This window comes from Pipistrellus kuhlii, unplaced genomic scaffold (genome assembly GCF_014108245.1).
Source record: "Pipistrellus kuhlii isolate mPipKuh1 unplaced genomic scaffold, mPipKuh1.p scaffold_m20_p_11, whole genome shotgun sequence".
In the NCBI taxonomy this organism is placed as follows: Eukaryota; Metazoa; Chordata; class Mammalia; order Chiroptera; family Vespertilionidae; genus Pipistrellus; species Pipistrellus kuhlii.
Window position 1 is genome coordinate 29,173,544 of NW_023425416.1, and position 17,428 is coordinate 29,190,971.

A 17,428-nucleotide genomic window follows, 5' to 3' on the forward strand; every position below is an offset into this window, starting at 1 on the left:
TATTTTCTCTCAAAGCTATGAAGAAGGGGATTTTGAAAAAGCTGCTGAACTGTACAAAAGAGCGATGGAAATAAAAGAAGCAGAAACATCACTTTTGGGTGGAAAAGCTCCTTCCCGACACTCATCAAGTGGAGATACATTTAGTGTAAAAACAACCCATTCTCCTAATGTTTTCCTTCATCAAGGACAAAGGTAGTAGCAGCAATCACAATTCACTGAAAGTGCGTATTATAAGAAAATAATGAAAAAACATTTGGGACATTAGAATTTAAAACTTACTAAAAATGTTTTTAAGAAATTTTATTTTTACTTTGTCTGATTTAAGATGTATTTGTATTAAATTGTACTGGGCTACATTGCAGTTTGAATCATAATTATGTCCTTTTAGTTAAAAGAGTTAACTTTCCAGTTGTGGGATCCAGGGCTACAGACGTTAGAACACTAAGATGCCGTGAAGAATGAGTTGGTCTCTGTTCAACAACAGCTGGCAGAGCAGTTACGCAGAGTTTAAGAACTGCGTGATTCTTCTCATCTCTCAAAAGCTACTTTACCTCACCATTCCTTATGTTCCTTTTCCAACAGTAGTCTAGCCCAGTTCTCTACCTCAAAAAAAGTTTCAAGGAATAAAGGGATAACGTTTATGAAACGTATGAATTGTCTCTATAAAGTGACTAGTAACGGGAATCTCTGCTACTTTTTTTTCTTCAAATTATACCTTTTCCTTGAGCAGATTGGGCCAAGTCCTCTACTTTCTGTGCTCTGTATATTGTATATAATTTGTCTGTGTAGTATATGCATAATCTGAAGTCATTAATGCAGCAACAAATCAAGCTGTTGGCATTCTTTGACCTTACCCAAAATATGGACGTGACATTCTCCTCGATTTTCTTAAATGGCCTAACTCTGTCTCTTCATTTATCTCCAACTCAAATTAGTCTGCCTTTTATACTGAAAATTAAATATTTTTGTAGCTTTTGTAAATATTGCCACATTTTGAATATTATTTTGTACCATCTATGTATTTATATATAATAAAATCTTCAATTTTAATACTTGGTAAAAGACATAATAACCATACTTGACTGTTTTAAAATAAAATGCAATTTTAAGTTCCCCTTTTTCTACTCAATACAAGAGGGTTATATAACTAAAAAAATACATTACCAAAAGGACTGCAGATTGTCACTACTCACTGAGTAGTTGACTCATCTTGAGCTTTGGTGACTGTATAGGCTTTGGTGACCTTAAGGCCTGGCTACTCACTGGGTGGTCCATGAACCCAACATTGTCAGCCTACAAATACAATTTAGACATTCCTATCTTCAAAGCAAAAAATAAAAAATAAAAAAATAAAAAATCGTCAAAATAGGAGATTGGCAATAACTGTCTACAGATCTTACCTTGGCTTCTGTCTTCTCCTCATGACATTGGGAACATGAGTGACATGGGCACTCACTCAAATAATGGTTACAAATGCATGTTTTTTTATTGGTCTCCAAACCATTAGAATTTTATTTTAACCAAGGCTCTCAAAGCCTTCATTATTTGTATACAACTCTAGGAAAAAAGTTTTATCAATTTATGATTTAGAAGTCATAATCTTGGAAAATAATACTCTTCCAGTAAATAAATATATCAGTCATTTCAGAGGCACTTTAGGCCTCTTTAATGCCCTATCCAGGACAACCCCTTTCCAATATTTAATTTCCTGGGGAATCAAATTTAAGTGAAATAAAGTATTTATAAGGTAGCCCATATCATGAGTACAATCTAGGTGAGCTTAGCCTGAATTTATCCATTACTCCTCAATAAAGCAGAGTGATTCCAGGTATATGTCCATAGATGCAATGATTTCCTTGGTCAATGCAGAAATATAATTTGTACTTCCTCAAAGGATCTGTATCTGTCTACCCATGGAAAAAAACTTTTTAGTTGCCTGATTTTGAATATAGAATCCATAAGTTTACAACTTTTCCATTGACTATATTTCAATTTGTAATCAGGAAACATTTGAAAAACTTATTATTTTATAGGTTAACTGTTTTAAATTCATTGCTTGCCAAGTTAGTAGTACTGGCAGTTCTCTTGTAGAGAACAATACCAAAACAATGACTACATGGCCTGCTAACTCAAATCAACAGGTTGTACCTCTTGCCCTTTTCCCTGTATTTCAGGACCACATGTTGCTTTATTGCCCACGGCCCAAACCACAAGGATTACTGGAAAGAAAAGGAATGTGTACATACAGCATCAAATTGGTCCTTTCTCCCAAAAGGCCAACACATTTCAATGGCTAAGTTTTCAACAAAACTTAAAACTGCCTAAAATAATCCTTTGAAATTTTCTTACTAGAATGAAACATGAGATTTAGGAGAGTTATTTAGTTGTGGGTGAGGTAATAAGAAGCAACAGTAATAGTATTTTCAAAAAGTATAACAATTTAGCAAAGAATACACATCAATTGATGTTCCCTAAGTTTTGTCAGTTTTAAAATGACTTTTTAATTGCAAAGGAATAGGTTTAAACTCAGAAAATATAGTCCAGTCCATTATCTACATATTCTTCATTTTGGCCATGAGATCTTCCAAGCTTTCACCAGAATCTTCCACTGTTACATCAGGAACAGAATCTTCTTGCTATCAACAAGTGAGGGAAACATAGTGAAAAAACAACCACATAAAATTCTTGATGCTTAGAAATATATAATCAGTAAGCTTTAACCATGTTCTACAAGTTTACAAAGTAAACTTTCTTTAGTACATATGCCTTCTAATTTTTAGGAGAGACAAAGTCCTTTACTTTCCTCACTAGTATTTTGATTTATAAGGCAGTAATTTCAATATTCCTACGACATCTACTAAAGTGATACTTTTAAATGGTATTGTGGCTAAAGCTACCAATTTAGAAATACGATATTTTCATTTAATCCAAATCTATTTTACCTGATCCATTAATAACTGAACAAAACTATTTTATATTTGTTTTCAAACAGTTAAATTGTGCTGTGCATATGTCCATAATAGAATACATCTCTTTCAGAAATCTTAATGCCTATAGTAAAATATCTAATACAGGAAGTACTGTGTTGGCATTATAAAGGATGAAGATGAAAGATAAACACTTTTTTCATGTTATTTACTTGTGGTAAATCAGATTTTAGATGTACCTGTTGGGGAACTGTATAGGCCACTGTAATGCCTTCAGGTAAGTCAGGAACTGGACCTGAAGAATTTTTTAGTTCCTCTTCTGAAACCTCAGATACCAACTCAATACCTGTAGAGTTAAATTTGACCTTATTACAGTTTTCGAGGAACTTAAGCAATAACAACTCAAAACTTGTATAATGTTAATTATAATGGCATTCCCTCCCATAAAAGATATGTCGTATGCTGCTATTTCCATTTATGAAAAGATTCCTACCCCACTCATTGTCTTCATGTATTATCTCTTCCTCTTCTTGAACAACCTCCTTTTTGGGCAGTGCTGCTACCTTTTTCTGTAGAAATCAAACAGTATCAAAGTATTTTTATTCATTCTCAGTTCTCCCAAGCATCCTATATGATAAAAACCTAATATTCTAAGTGTCAGGCCATCTGTTCAACCAATCAAAGTGTAATATGCTAATGATAAGCTAAAGCAGCTCAACCGCTCGCTATGATGTGCACTAACCACCAGGGGATAGTCGATAGGTCGACCAGTCGCTATGATATGTTCTGACCACCAGGGGGTATGTGCTCCAACTGGTAGGTTAGCTTGCTGCTGGGGTCTGGCCAATTGTGACAGTGAGCGGGTTGGACACGCCCCGGAGCACTCCTGAGGTATCTCCCCAGCTGGCCAACTTCCCGCATCCCTCCCCAGCCCTGATCATGCACCAGTGGGATCCCTTGACCTGGCCTGCATCCTCTCACAATCTGGGACCCCTTGGGGTAGGGGTGTCGAACTCAATCAGAGAAGGGGCCAAAATCTAAAATCCAGCCTAAATCGCGGGCCGAATGGTTTACTGAACAGTCATAAACTGTCATTGTGATGGAAACGCAGCGGAGTGCAGTGATGACAGCGCAGTGCGGGCCACATTGCAAGGCCTGGCGGGACGGATTTGGCCCGCGGGCCTTGTGTTTGACACATGTGCCTTGGGGAATGTCAGAGAGCCGGTTTTAGCCCAATCCCGCAGGCCAGGCTGAGGGATGCCACTGGTACACGATTTTGTGCACTGGGCCACTAGTTAATAATTCAGGTAGGCTTTTTATCCTACCAAAAGCAAAAAAGGACTTTTAACAGAATTTTCATTTGGAGACATGGTGAATAAATTAAAAGCTTAAGGACCCAGAATCCAATTATCTTAAATTCCAAATCTAAGTTTTTGGGTTTTTTTTCTTTTTTAAAGCTATTAACTTATGCAACATGTTCTCTCACACATTCTCACAGACTGGATATACCTTATATTCTTCCTGCTGTTTCCTACAGTTTTTGTCATTGCACTGAGGATTTGGCTTCATGGACATAGTAGGAAAGAAATCTTGCATTGCATTGTATCCGAGGTAAAAACTAACAGTACCAAATTTTAACAGAAACCTACAAAAACAAATCAAAGTAGACTTAAATAAATAAAAAGATAAAAATATTTTTAAAAACAGATTACAGGGCCTGGCTCATATTTGTTGGACGAAAGCAGGAAAGAAAACTCTATCAGCCATAGAACTCATTTTTGAACTTCTAATAAAGATAAAATGCTGCTGAAACCAGTTTGGCTCAATGGATAGAGCATCAGCTTGGGGACTGAAGGGTCCCAGGTTCAATTCCAGTGAAGGGCATGTACCTTGGTTGCGGGCATATCCCCAGTAGGGGGTATGCAAGAGGCAGCTGATTGATGACTCTCTCTCATCGATGTTTCTAACTCTCTATCTCTCTCCCTTCCTCTCTGTACAAAATCAATAAAATATATTAAAAAAAAAGATAAAATGCTGCCAATTAAACTAAGATTATGTTAACAACTTTAAAAAGCATGCTGATTTTAGAGAGATTAAATGTAGAAGAATGATATATTAAAAATTCCTGAGATATACTAAATCTAACCAATTTAAAATATTTTTATATAAAACTTACTATAAAGTTTACAATCTTAAATGTATAGTTCAATACAATTTTATAAATGTATTCACCCATGTAGTCACTACCAGATCAAAATTATAGAACATTTCCAGTATACCACAAAGCTTTCTATGCTCCCTGCTGGTCAAATCTGATTCTTTTTAGAAAATCATGTATATAAAGTAAACAACAAAAGAAAAAATATTTGCAAATTTATGTTCTTTTTTTTATTGTTTTATAGAAAGAGAAACATCAATCTTTGTTTTGCTGGTTGATTCTTGTTTTTTAAATTTTATTTATTGACTGATTTTTGGAGAAAGGAAGGGAGGAGGAGAAAAAGAAACATTGGTTTGTTGTTCCATATATTTATGCATTCTTTGGTTGTTTCTTATATGTGCCCTGACAGGGGATCGAACCTGCAACCTTCATGCATCAGGATGTCACACTAACCAACTGAGCTACTCAGCCAGGGTGTAAATTTATTTTCTTAACCCTTTGCACTCCGAACCATTCTGGACATTGGCTACCAGCTACTCGACGCTACTTTGCGGTGGAAACATGCGTTAAAATAACTCAATTCCTCGTAATCATTAATAAACTGCAATGTCCCCTGAGAGGGGACATCCGAGTGATATGCTAGAATTCCGATGTCCCCTGAGAGGGGACAGCGGAGTGCAAAGGGTTAATATACATAAAGGAAAAAACAAATTGAGCAGAGAATATGAGCAAATAATTCACACAAAAGTACAAGTGCTCAAATTATCACAAATAACAAAATTGAGATACCCATTCTTCACCTATTAGATTCACCCAGATTAAATAGTTTTGCAATATCAAATTATATCAAAGGTGTGGATGGATTAGGTACTCCTACACTGTGATGGAATGTACAATCCCTCTGAAAGAAAAATTTAGTAATTAGTCAAAAAAATTTTGCATAAGCCCAGAAAATCCACGCCTAAAAATTAAAACTGTACAAAAATCTAGTATACCAAGATATATGAAAAGCTACTGTTTGCAGCATTAATAACTTAAAATCAATAAGTAGCCTAAATGTCCATCAATAGAGGGCTTATACTATAAATATGACATGTAAGAGAGTAATTTATAGCCATGATTTTCCCCCACTTCAGATCATTCTATGAAATGTTTAGGGAGTTTGCACAAGCTATAAAATAGCTCTAAACAGTTGCTTTAAGAGTTCTTATGTATGCTTTTGACAATATCTTTGCTAGTTGTGGACACTTCTGATATCAGAGTGCCTCACTATAGCATGTTGCAGTTTGTTCTTACATTGGAGGCTTAGGAAACATACCTAAGCTTATTCGAGTTGCAACAAAAAATGGCCTGAGAGAGGGAACACCTAAAGGACTTATACTTTTAATTAAGAGTGAATTGATTCAAAATCTCTTTGACATTAATTTTAGCTGTAAAGAAACCTTTGTCCTTTTTAGTTACATTCTAAGTCAATGATTTTCAACTGGTGTGTTGTAATAATTTTTTTTTAATTTGTTTTTATGACTTCAGAGAGAAAGAGGAAGGGAGAGAGAGAGGGAAAAAAAACATTGATGAGAGAGAAGCATTGATTGGCCACCTCCTGCATGCCATCAAGCCTGTAACAGAGTATGTGCCCTGACCAGGAATGGAATCAGTGATCTCCTGGTACACAGGACAACACCCAACCGAGCCACACTGACCAGGGATGCAAGAATTTTTAAAACATGCAATACCTGTCCATTTAAATTATGTCTAGTAAGGTATATTACATACAAATAAAAAGAATATGATATACATAGTATATAAAATAAAAATATATGTATATTTAAAACTAAATTTAAAAAACTAAGTTAAATACTTTGCTGATAGTTCCTATATTTAAAACACTTCATGAAGTAGCTTTTTAAAAAAAATCAAACAAGACTATTCAGAAAAATTAACCTTCACTCACTTTAACACATTTTGTACCAAGATCCCAGCAACCACGCCCATAGTGGTAGGAAGACTGGCTGCACAAACACCCTCTCGTTTCAGAGTCTTTTCATCAATATTTGCAGCAACTACAAGTGGCGGGGCACACTACATGAAAAAGAATGAGAGAAAATATATTTCAAAGAAAGGGAAAAAGTATGTGTGCCAAGTAGCAGTTAATCATATTCAAAGTCTGTTTTTCTTTGAACTGTAATAAATATTCAATGCCCCTAAGAACTCTTGTATTTAGTGAAAAATAATTCAAAATTTATTATACATACCGCAAAACAAGCAGATTCTCCGGGAATCATAAGCTGTATGTGCCCCGAAACGGCATTTTCACTGACCCCAGACTCCATCCATGTTTGTCCAAGTTCATTACAAGCCTTGGTAGAAGTAGACAAAAATAAAATAAAAGAACATAAAAGAACAAGATATAATTTACCATGATGTCTTTTCCTAAAAAAAGCGGCATTAACTAAATGGATTACCATGAATTTTTTTAAATTAGTTTTCAAAATAAAAAAATTAAAGTTATAAAAAATGGAATTCCTTGGCAATTGTCACACTCTGTTTAAAATAAACTGACAGGTCTGGGGAGAGGTTAATGGGGGGGGGGGGAGGAAACATACTTTCAACAATAAAGAATTAAAAATTTAAAAAATAATAAATAAAAATAAACTGACAGGTAAGCAGTCAATAAATATCTAATTAAATTAATTTTATTGGATTTCTTATCATATTAATGTAAAACTTCATTTTTCTAAAATAATTTTGGCAACAAAAATGCAAAACTTCATTTGAAAAGCTGAAAGCACAACAATTTAAAGATTCAGTTTTATTTTTCAGAAACCATGTTTAAAGGCAATTTATATGTATTTCATCTTTATTGAAAAGTAAAGTAACAAAAGTTAAAACCAAAGCTGACCAAGAGTATTGTAAGATATTCATTTATTTTAAAAACTGTACACCACAACTATCTGCTATTTTATAGTTTCCTCTTTTGACATCATTGAGTGGGATATTGAAACCTATGAGATAATAGCAAGGCTAAGCAGGTCCCACAGCCATTAGAAAACATTTCAAAAGTAAACTAAGGGAACATTAAAAATAAATAAAACACATTATAAAAGAGTTTAGATGCAGAACAATTTTTAGGATGGGAAATATATACTGATAGGAGATATAGAATAGATAAGTCCATGAGAGTAACATTTTACACAGTAAGAATACTCACTGTATTTATTGTCATTCGAGCTTCAAAATTATCCACACAGCTAAGAACTAGGTCAACAGGTTTTCCATCTTCTAATCCACCATTACTAGGCATAGGAAATAAATATTATTTGAAAAAATCAGGACACAAATACATTCTAATTAGATTTTATTTGTTCAGTCACACAATTACTATTTCAGTAAATGTTTAAGTATAATTATAATATACTAAGTATTGAATATTAAAGATCCAGTATATATAAAGTATTGAGTAACTATTATGAATATAACATCAATGATACTATGGTATTTTTTACACAAGACCTACAAGGATGCAAGTATAAATTCTGTTTACAAAAGTTACCATTTACATATTAGCTTTCAGACTTTTATTCAAATGTAATGAGTTAATTGAATAAAATTCATTATTTTAGTGGTGTCACAAGAGTCTCTGCAGAAAACCACTTTCAGACAGAAACATATTCTAGAACACAAAAATGTATAATTAAGGATTCCTTATTATACTATTATAATAATAGGGGTTTTTTTTTATTGGTTTTTCTTTTGTTATTACCACTGTATTTTGGACAATACATACTTTTTACTGAGCTCCCAGTATGTAAAAATTACGCAAAAATTAATTATTCTAAAAACAAAACTATGTTTCATTCTATCAATGCATTGCATTAATCATCAGCACATTTTCTATAATACTTATTTAACTGAGCTGGACATGTGCAAAATATTCATAAATAAAATTTTACCTTATTCTATCCATGAAATGTTGAAAGTTTTCTACTGTGGTTATATTATAGTTGTGTACTTCAAAAAGAACATCAGGATTAATGTTCCTAAGAGGGGAAAAAGGAATGATTATAGTAGGAATAGTGAGAGAAAGCAAGAAAAAGTACTAAAGATCATTTAACAGAGATCAGAGAAATGGAATTTAAGCTATCCAAAGAAAATCCTGTCCTCTTCTACTTCTTTTGTCCCACATCAAGGATACATTCAAGGACTAGGTTTATAACGTGATTATCAGAAGGCTTACAAAAATGTTCCCACAGCCTGTGAACTGGAAATTAAGTCTTATCCTCTCTGTTAGCTACATTTCAGCCTGACAAAAGAGCTCCTAATTCCTTTTTCAATTCAGTGCAGCATGTTTGGGCTCACAAAGAAAATTCCTAGAGCAAGGGTTGGCCACTTATGGCCTTTCCAAAATTGACCTGCCACGTATTTTGTAAGGTCTGCAAGCTAATAATGGCTTTTAAATTTTTAAGTGGGTGCAAAAAAGAAAGTCAAAAGAACAACAATCATTTCATGACATATAAAAAAACATAAAATTTTTATTTCAGAGCATAAAGTTTTATTGGAGCAGAGCCTTCTTCATTCATTTTTATATTGCCTATAGATGCTATCACACTATAAGTGCACAGTTGAGCAGTTTTGACAGAAACCATACGGCCCTCAAAGCCTAAAGTATTTACTATCTAGTCCTATAAGGAAAAAGGTTGCCAAATCAGATCCAAGAGATAAGAGAATTCTTTGAAATCTGCATTCCTGTAGAGAAAAATGCAGGTCCATTTATGCATTAGATTCACTCATACCAAATACACAAAGATTTCACTAAATAGTCTTTAATTGCTATTCCACTTACCTCAAAGTATGTTCTGCTGCTTGAACTTTACTTAATCCTGCTTGATGAGGTTGGAAGAAAAGTCTATTCATATTGGCCAGTTCCACTTTGTCATAGTCAAAGAGTAGTAACTAAAATGAAAATAGTGATATTCTGATGAAAAACCTAAGAATGAATGGACTGGTGGGTTTTACAGTTGATGGGTTTAACAGTTTGGCAGTAATAATAAACTCTGAAACTCTAGGTGTCAATATTAACTCATTCAATGACCATATGAGGTAAGTATGTAGATACTATTATCCTCATTTTAGAAAGAACTAGGACACTTGCTCAAAAGCCACTGAGTTAATTTACAACAGAAAAGGGATTTGAATTCAAACATTCTCAAGGCAGCATCTCCAAAATATGATTTATTTAAGCTCAACAGTATTTACTAGATCAGGCCACAATGCAGTACTGACTCTAAATTATTTGTTAAGAAATTAATGTTCATTTTATTTCATTCCTATTTTTGACAAAAGCCAAGAACTCATTAGATAAATAAAAATTTTCAATAAGAAAAATACGAATGCCATAACTATAGTAAAGCAAGACTCCTTTTGTGAATCTGACACTACATCTACAACCATGCCATGGCTTATGCATTATTCCAAACAGAATTACTAACCAACCACTTAATTATTGTTTCCTGCTATATATTTAGAAATGACACTGTTATACACACACACACACACACACACACTTTAAAACAACCAAAAGATCCCAATTTTTATGAGACCAGGTTGGACCCAAGGATTGCCAAGTTCCCTTCCTTGGTCTAAAATTCTGTGACTTTGTGATACAATTCTCAGCATCCTAAACTTAACAGTAAAAACAAAAATGGTATTTTCTTCTCAATACAGAAACACTAAGCTGGCCCATAAAAACGGCATATAAGTAACCCTTAAAATCTTGGTAGAAAAGATAATACTTATGACTCCTATGATAATTTTCTAAACCTGCAGTCTCCAAAATATGATTTATTTAAGCTCAACAATATTTACTAGATCAGGCCAAGCATTAAGTCTGATTTTTGGCCTCAAAGCTGATTTATGAATAAGTTGCAGGAAATCCTAAATTTGGGGACAAGTGGTGTGACTCTGTCACTAATTAGCTCCAATCATGAATAAGACACTTTCACTTTTTTAGGGCTTTTCCTCATCTATAAAATAAAGCAGCTGATATGGATCTGGTAATCCAGGCTATGCTGAGGATTCTGGAAACTTTCAGGAATAAGACATGGTCTCTGAGTCTCCAATCTTTCACTTCCCTACTTCAAGAATTACCTTTTTTTTTTTTTTAATCTGTTTTACACATTGGAGAAAGAGTTTTGAAATTTACCTATGTGTAGATCCTTAGCATATAACCTTGAGTGCACACTGGAATCACTTAGGAAGTTTTTTAAAAATACAGATGTCTGGGTCCCATTCCCAGAGATTCTGATTAACTTTTTATGGGGTGCAGTGTGGACATCAGAATTTTTTTAAACTTCTCAGGTAATTCTCATTACAGCAGTGTCTGATAATCACTGTTCTAGATCCTTGCTACTCATAATGTGGCCTAGGCTAGCAATATCAGCATTACCTAAAACTAGTTAAAAATACGGAAGCACTTCCTCAACTTAAGTATGCATATGAATCATCAGCAATCTTGTTAAATACAGATTCTGATTCATGTCTAGGGTGGGCCTGGGAGTCTTCATATCTAACAAGCTCCCAGGTGATGTTGATGCTACTACTTCAGGGACCCGCCTTTGAGTAGCAAAGATCCAGAGATTCTTAAACTGCCATTCCTGGAATAACATCAGAATCACATGGGAACTTGTTAAAAATTAAAATTCTTAGATCCACCTGAAGCCTACAGGATCAAAACCACCAAGGCAGGATCTGGCAAACTGTGGTTTAATAAGCCTTCCAAGGGCTTCTGATGCACACTCAAACCTGAAAATCATGGATCTTATCCTTGGTCAGTCAACTATAAGCAACTGTTGACTGGCTTTTGTAAGTCTCTTTATAGACTGAAATGTTAAATATTTTTAGTATTTTGATGTTGTCTTTTCTATATTGATAAATGAATGCCAACTTTGAAACCACTTTCCTTTAAAAATTTGGTGCATGGAGTAAACCAACATATTAAAAAAATATTGATAAACTTTATGGGAAAGTGCATGCTTTATCAAAATGACAAATTAAAGGGTATACATTTGTGGAAAGCTCATGTATTCAACCATATATATTTAACATCATGGAATCAAGCTTTATAAGCCTAAGATTGGTAGACTGATACCTAGTATAATGTCACTTCTCTTTCTTATCCACAATGTAAACCAATTTAGAAAAAAAAATAAACATACTATATATATATATATATATATATATATAGTACACACACACACACAATACATGAAATTAAAAAACATCTGGAGCATTCTCTAGTTCAATTTCAAACTCTTAAATCCAAATTATTTATATATTACTCCAAACAAAAATGTTCCTGAACATAATTAGGTAGTCCTTGTTTTAAATCAGCAATAATATCAGCTTCCAATTTGGTGGGGTTATGTCTTAACCCCCTCAGGTAGAAAGAAAAATCTGAATAAATACACCACAAATCAATAAACCATCAATAATGGGGGAGGGGGGGGTTACGCAGATTATAATTTGTACCTGATTTATTCCAGAAGTGAGTAGTTCTCTACATGATAGGCCAAGAGAAATGTTTTTACCTTACCAATGCCACATCTTGTCAGCATTTCAGCAGTCACACTACCAACTCCACCAACACCTACTATTGCTACAGCAAAGGTACGGATTTTCTGTAAAATGAAAATTTATATATGTCTTGGTTAATAAGTCTTCCTCAAAAATTATTTTAATTTACTGAAATCATCTTCAAAAACTTGGAAAAGTTTATCATACCTCATAGTCGCTTACAATTCCCATTCGTTTCAATGCCATCAGGCGGCTTAAAACAAAGAAAAAAAAATGTTTTAAAGGTTACACAATCTTAGTGACATAGGTAAACGTACATCACAGAAAACAAACGCCAAATTTCAATCGTTACTGATCTTTTAAAAGAGGAGAAATCTTTTCATCAGTTCCATTTTACCAGATGAAACTAAATCAGTGGAGCAGCTTTAAGAACACTAAAGCCTGAATACACTTTCAGCCCATGGAACAAGATTTTTTAAATTGGAAATAATTTTCTCCCTATGTTTCTAAGATATGACTGCAGTGTCTTCTAGCTTCTGGAATTTTATGAGGTGCCTACTGTGAATCTATTTTCATCCATTGTGCTGAGTACTTAGTGGACACTATCTAATTGTTTTTCAGTTCTGGGAAATTTCCTTGAATTTGATGATTTCTTGTTTGTTTGGTTTGTTTTTCCTGGATTATCTTTCTGGAATTCCTATTATTTGCAAGCTGAGGACCACTTGAACTGGCCCTCTATTCTTTTTTCTTTTTGTTTTTTTAATATATATTTTATTGATTTTTTTTTTTTTTTTTTTACAGAGAGGAAGGGAGAGGGATAGAGAGTTAGAAACATCAGTGAGAGAGAAACATGGATCAGCTGCCTCCTGCACACTCCCAACTGGGTATGTGCACGCAACCAAGGTACATGCCCTTGTCTGGTATCAAATCTGGGACCCTTCACAGACTGACGCTCTATCCACTGAGCCAAACCGGTTAGGGCACAACTGCCATTTCTTACACAGCAGTGTTAATAAAGACAAAAGGTGCAAATAAGAAAATACTAAATGTTTAGATTTGAGTTCTGAAAGTTTGAGATCATTACAATGTCAACGGGTCATCTCATGTTAAAATAATGCCTGAAAGATTCATCTAAATATATCCTCTACATCTCTTTGCTTCTCAGTCTTGGGTGGAAAATTTCAAAATTTCCATTTGTAAAATTAGAAAATGTTTAAGGATGCCAAATGGAGTAGTTTCCACTCGTTCTGGTTAGAGACGTCAGCTCATACTTACTCAAACTCTTAAAAATGTTGATCATAAACTCTTCTTGTTTGGCAACACAGTTAAAATACATGCACTTTCCTTAAAGAAAAAGAGCAACAGTAACACCTTTCCTGTTTCACCTACTTTCAAAACTATCCAATTGTTTAGCCACACTAAGTGGCTTATTTCTTTTTAATGGGGAGACAGTTTCAAGTGAACATGGAGCAGGCCAGGCCTTTTTATGTAGCACCAGTTCCATGACCCGAGGCAAGTCCCAGCAGCATTCCAAGCCTCAATGATCTCACCTATAAAAAGGAAGTAAAATAACAGTAGACAGCTCCTAGGGTTGTGGTGAGGAGGAAAATGCATGAGTGACATCGCATGCAAAGTGCTCAGCAGGTTAGTGAAAGCTCAGGTAATGTCAGCCTGGGTACTGACAATCAAGTCTTGTACAACGCTTCACATGCATGTACAAACTAGTCTAAGAATTGTACATACACCGAGGTTTCCCATACACAGCGCTCACACCTCTGACAGAGACAGATAACACCATTCTCCCCTCGCCCAAAGTTAAGCAGCTACTAAGAGTGGGGATGGGAATCCAATGGGGCTGACGCTCCTGTCCTTCCCCTAACCCAGTGGTCAGCAAACGCATCAGTCAACAGAGCCCAATGTCAACAACAGTACGACGATTGAAATTTCTTTGGAGAGCCACATTTTTTAAACTTAAACTTCTTCTAACGCCACTTCTTCAAAATAGACTCGGCCAGGCCGTGGTGTTTTGTGGAAGAGCCACACTCAAGGGGCCAGAGAGCCTCAGTTTGCCAACCATGGCCCTAACCACTGCGCGGTATTCAGCCTGTGGAATTAACAAACCTTCTTAGGACACGAGAAAAAAAGAGGGGGCAGATCTCGTAAAACCCAATGGCTTCAGAGCTAAACAAGCTCTGCCCACTACGCCCCCGATTGAGAAGCGTTTATGATGTGACCAGATTTTAAAATTGGTAAAGCGGGACACCATTGACAGGAGGGTGGGGATGGGGGGGTTCTTGATTAAAAATTTGGTCTATATGGAGCAACAAAAATTTTCATAGAACGCAAAAATAGTATTGTAATATTTTTAAAACGCAGCGGGACACGGGACAAATTGTTGAAAAGCGGGACTGTCCCGCCCAAAGCGGGACGTCTGGTCACCTTATTTTATGAGACTCGAAGTTTACGTTTAGCGGATTTTATATTTGATGTTGTGGCTTTCTGCAAGTTGTTCCTGTGGGTTTTATGGGGCCGACACACGGAGCCAGGCGCATCAGGAAACTGGACACGTGTCCGGGGCAGGCACGGGAGCAGTACCATATGGCTGATTCACTTGTGGTTTTTATTAGTTTAAGAGAAAGAACATCTTCGATCTGTATTAAGGCCTTGCCTCGTCTGTTTGGAAACAGGACCCCAACCCAAGGGAAGGGAGGTGGGAGGCCGCGCGGGGTGTGCGGAGCGCCCCAGTCCCGGCCGCTCCGGGAAGGCGGCCTCGCCCCCCACGCCCGCCCCCGGCCCGCGGTCACCTGTAGGGGTTGGAGTCCACCACCTCCGGGCTCATCTTCGCGATGCGGACGCGGCCGCCCCCTCCGTCGCCGGCCCCCAGCGCCCGCCGGCTTCGCTCCTGGGCCAGCTCCCGCTCCAGCTCCTGCACCCGCTGCCGCAGCCGCTCCTCCGCCGGCTCGGCCATGGCTGCGGGGACTCCGGCCGCCAACGCTCCCTGCCCCGGCCGCCGCCGCCGCCGCCGCCCCACAGTGACAGGGTCGCTGGCCCGAACGAACGGAGAATCTAAGGGGGCACCGATCGGCCCCCCGAGCCCAGAACCCTGGGGAAGGGCTCCCAGCGCCTCACAGAAAGACACGTCTCCGCTGCTCCAGCGGCACCACTTCCGGTTGCAGTCACCGCTCCCTCTGAGCACACACACACACAACACCACACACACACACACACACACACTCCCTCTAACTTGTCTCCTTTGCCGGGTCCTGTGAGACCAGGCCTCAGCAGGGCCGAGGTCCTAAGCGTCCAGAGCGGGCGGCCGGCGATATTGCCATTTCGAGTGGGCGGCTCAGGGAAACACTGGGAACTTTTCTTCCTGGGCTCGGGGTCCACACGGACCCTTTTCCGAAGCGGACCCTCTAGGTCTTCCGCCACAGGCTTAGAGGGGGCAGAGGCCCCTGCGTTCTTCGTTGCCGGTAGCGACGGACGCGGCTTTGCTGGCGTTAAGATGGAGGTCTCCGATTGTGAGGCTGACCGCTCATTTAAAATCCCAACACAAGAGAGGTTCTCCGGGCATTTCCCAAACAGAGCGGAAACCACCAGGGTTCCGCGGGCCAGTGTTGCTCAGCAACGGTGCCTAGCTCGTGTGTGATTGGCTGGAGCCGGGCTGGGCGCAGGCGGGCCTCGTCCCAGGCCACGCCCACTTGGCTATAAAGGAACCCCTCCCGGCGTGGAAAGTGTGTGGGTTCCACAGCGGCCGACATGGAGAACCGAGTCTCCTGCGAGCCAGATGCCGCCGAAGTGCTGCCTCAGCACAAGTTCGACTGCGGGCCCTTGGAGGCCTACCTCAGCCAGCACTTGCCCGGCTTTGGGGCCCAGCCCGAGGCCAAGCTGACCATTGCCCAGTACAGGTATCTCCACTAGCCTCCTCCTCCTCCTCCAGTGGAAACAAATCTGTGCTTCGTGCTTTTCTCCCTTGGTCCCTGGGTGGGTTCCCAATGCCCCGCCACCCCAGTTTCTTCTGTAAGGACACACTCTGCAGGCGGGAGCTGGCATTGCACTCGGGGGAATTTCCAATTCGCGGCCAATAATGGAAGAGATTCTATTCACGATTCCAACTAGGAGAAAGGAATCTCTGTTCAAGGATCCAATTATGTGCCTCCGGGATTCACTGAGGCTTGGAAGCTCTGTGGGGTACACAGAGGCCTTCGCTCAACTTTTTTTCTATAACCATTAACTTCTTCCCCCATACACCGAGAAACAAGTGTCATTCCTCTTCCCCCACACCGAGAAACAGGTGTTAGTCCTTCATAATCGGCCATATTCTCGAAGGCTTAATGGCCCCTGCTGCGGGATTCGAATTCTAATGGCAGATTTTCCACTTGGCAAATCTCACCACCAGTTTGGGCTTTGGTGTTTTTTTTTTGAAGTGAGGGATTGGAACTGAAAGACAATCCTGACAGTACTGTTTTCCACCTTGAGTCTAGCCCTAGCCTGATGTTTTATAATAGAAATTGTTTTTAAGAAATACTTTATTCTAAAAAATAGTATTTTGGTAAACAGAGAGGTAGAAAAACAGTCCCGGCTTCCAGAAAATTAGATCTGCCAGTTACTGGAAATGTAAATATCTATAATAACAAAAGCATAATGTGCTAATTAGACTGGATGTTCTTCCAGGTGCTCTAGTGTTACATAAACTCTCTGAGAGTTAGTTTTCTAATCTGTAATAAATACCCAACTGTCCCGAGTAATCCTGATAATAAGTGAAAGGACTTAA

The 17,428-nt window shown here is 37.7% G+C and overlaps 3 protein-coding genes across 14 annotated transcripts in view; 2 read left to right on the forward strand and 1 right to left on the reverse strand.

The window, feature by feature from the left end:
• NPHP3 (nephrocystin 3) overlaps positions 1–4,546 on the forward strand; it is a 38,025-nt gene extending 33,479 nt beyond the window's left edge. For 5 of the 9 annotated variants that reach the window (XM_036431462.2, XM_036431457.2, XM_036431461.2 and 2 more), the window contains 2 exons: positions 16–192; positions 4,385–4,546. In XM_036431462.2, the coding sequence (XP_036287355.1) occupies positions 16–192; positions 4,385–4,391 (184 nt within the window). In that variant the 3' untranslated portion in view covers positions 4,392–4,546. Of the gene's footprint in view, positions 1–15; positions 1,917–4,384 lie in introns of those variants that run through there. The other 4 variants (XM_036431459.2, XM_036431466.2, XM_036431467.2 and 1 more) reach the window with 4 other exon arrangements.
• UBA5 (ubiquitin like modifier activating enzyme 5) lies at positions 1,487–15,849 on the reverse strand. 3 transcript variants are annotated; one of them, XR_006741138.1, is made up of 13 exons: positions 15,459–15,849; positions 12,862–12,907; positions 12,669–12,758; positions 9,926–10,035; positions 9,036–9,122; positions 8,294–8,378; positions 7,338–7,442; positions 7,037–7,164; positions 4,437–4,572; positions 3,421–3,496; positions 3,167–3,273; positions 2,462–2,636; positions 1,487–2,427 (listed from the first exon to the last, which is right to left on the reverse strand). XR_006741138.1 is itself a non-coding variant. In XM_036431470.2 (12 exons), exons 1-12 carry the CDS (start codon positions 15,620–15,622, stop codon positions 2,553–2,555), a joined length of 1,218 nt encoding a protein of 405 aa, XP_036287363.1. In that variant the 5' UTR covers positions 15,623–15,849; the 3' UTR covers positions 1,487–2,552. The 3 variants fall into 3 exon arrangements, 2 of the variants coding, with proteins under 2 accessions (XP_036287363.1, XP_036287365.1); XM_036431470.2 differs by having other exon boundaries at positions 1,487–2,636; XM_036431472.1 differs by lacking the exons at positions 12,862–12,907; positions 15,459–15,849 and having other exon boundaries at positions 1,487–2,636; positions 12,610–12,747.
• Positions 15,850–16,367: 518 nt separating this feature from the next.
• ACAD11 (acyl-CoA dehydrogenase family member 11) overlaps positions 16,368–17,428 on the forward strand; it is a 59,281-nt gene continuing 58,220 nt past the window's right edge. Inside the window, exon 1 of one of the 2 annotated variants that reach the window (XM_045579285.1) lies at positions 16,368–16,562. In XM_045579285.1, the coding sequence (XP_045435241.1) occupies positions 16,414–16,562 (149 nt within the window). In that variant the 5' untranslated portion in view covers positions 16,368–16,413. The remainder of the gene's footprint in view (positions 16,563–17,428) is intronic. The other variant, XM_036431468.2, reaches the window with a different exon arrangement.